At 39.0% G+C, this 1,281-nt stretch overlaps 1 protein-coding gene across 1 annotated transcript; it reads left to right on the plus strand.

Moving 5' to 3' along the window:
• The first annotated feature begins 606 nt into the window (after positions 1 to 606).
• LOC142626730 (uncharacterized) lies at positions 607 to 1,065 on the plus strand. Its single transcript, XM_075800441.1, has one exon. It carries the CDS (start codon positions 607 to 609, stop codon positions 1,063 to 1,065), a length of 459 nt encoding a protein of 152 aa, XP_075656556.1.
• The last annotated feature ends 216 nt before the right edge of the window (positions 1,066 to 1,281 follow it).

Raw genomic sequence — 1,281 nt, forward strand, 5'->3', positions numbered from 1 at the left:
ACGTCCTGGTTGATAACACAGCAGTCATGCTCTCCTATCGTTTATAGATGGATTTTCAGGATACAACCAGATGAAGATGGCTCCAAACCAGATGTTAGGGTTTATGGTAAGCCAAAGAGGAATAGAAGTTGATCCTGACAAAATCAAGGCGATTGTAGTAATGAAACCTCCAAGAACTAAAAAAGAGATCTAAGGATTTCTAGGGAGGACACAATACTTTAGCAAGTTCACAGCCCAGCTCACCATGACATGTGAACCAATCTTCAAACTGCTTAAGAAGGAAGTCCCTATAGTGTGGAATGAACAATGCCAAAAGGTCTTTGAGAAGATCAAGAATTATCTGATGAAACTACCAGTACTTGTCCCACTAGTACCCGAAAAGCCATTGTTGTTGTATCTCACCTCTACAAATACAGCAATGGGGCTCTACTTGCTCAATACCTAGAAGAGACTAGAATGGAGAATGCTATTTACCACATTAGCAAGAAGATGTTGCCTTATGAAGAGAAGTATTCACCATTAGAGAAGACATGTGTAGCACTTGTTTGGGCAACCCGCAAACTCAGACATTTTATGCTTTCTTACAAGATTTTGTTGATTGCATGAATGGATCCTTTGAAGTACTTAATGGAAAAACTCGTGCAAGATGGGAAGACTACTAAATGGGTCTTGCTTTTGTCAAAATTTGATATTAAGTATGTGACTAAAAAATCTATGAAAGGGAGAGCAATCGCCGATCACTTAGCCCATTGTTCACCAGAAGAAGTTGAAGAGGTCCAAGGGGACTTTTCGAACGAAGATATCATGGAGATTGAGGTAAAATCATGGAAGATGTATTTTAATAGAGTAATAAATCAAAATGGAAGTGGAATTGGGGTTCTCTTAATTTCACCAAAAGGGACACACATTTCATTTTCTGGCAGACTTAACTTTCCTACCACCAACAATGCCACAAAATATGAAGCTTGCATTATGGGTCTACAAGAAGCCTTAGGCCTAGGAGTGAAGGAGTTGGAGGTATACGAAGATTCAGCTCTAATCATCTCTCAATTTCAGAATAAATGAAAGATCAAAGAAGGAAGGCTTATGCCTTATCATGAATGTCTTCAAAAATGGGCATAAAAAATCAGCAAGATCCAATACCAATATATGTCAAGGATGCAGAATCAAATTGCAGATACTTTAGCAACCATGGCATCCATGATGAATGGGCCAAAAGAAGATGAAGCCAGACCGATAGTGTTGGAACAGAAAGCAGAACCAGCCTACTCCATGACAATA

This window comes from Castanea sativa, chromosome 1, assembly GCF_040712315.1.
Source record: "Castanea sativa cultivar Marrone di Chiusa Pesio chromosome 1, ASM4071231v1".
Lineage (NCBI taxonomy): Eukaryota > Viridiplantae > Streptophyta > Magnoliopsida > Fagales > Fagaceae > Castanea > Castanea sativa.

What these genes read in the sequence shown, in the direction of transcription:
- LOC142626730 (XM_075800441.1), top strand. Translation starts at nt 607, where the DNA reads ATGGATCCTTTGAAGTACTTAATGGAAAAACTCGTGCAAGATGGGAAG.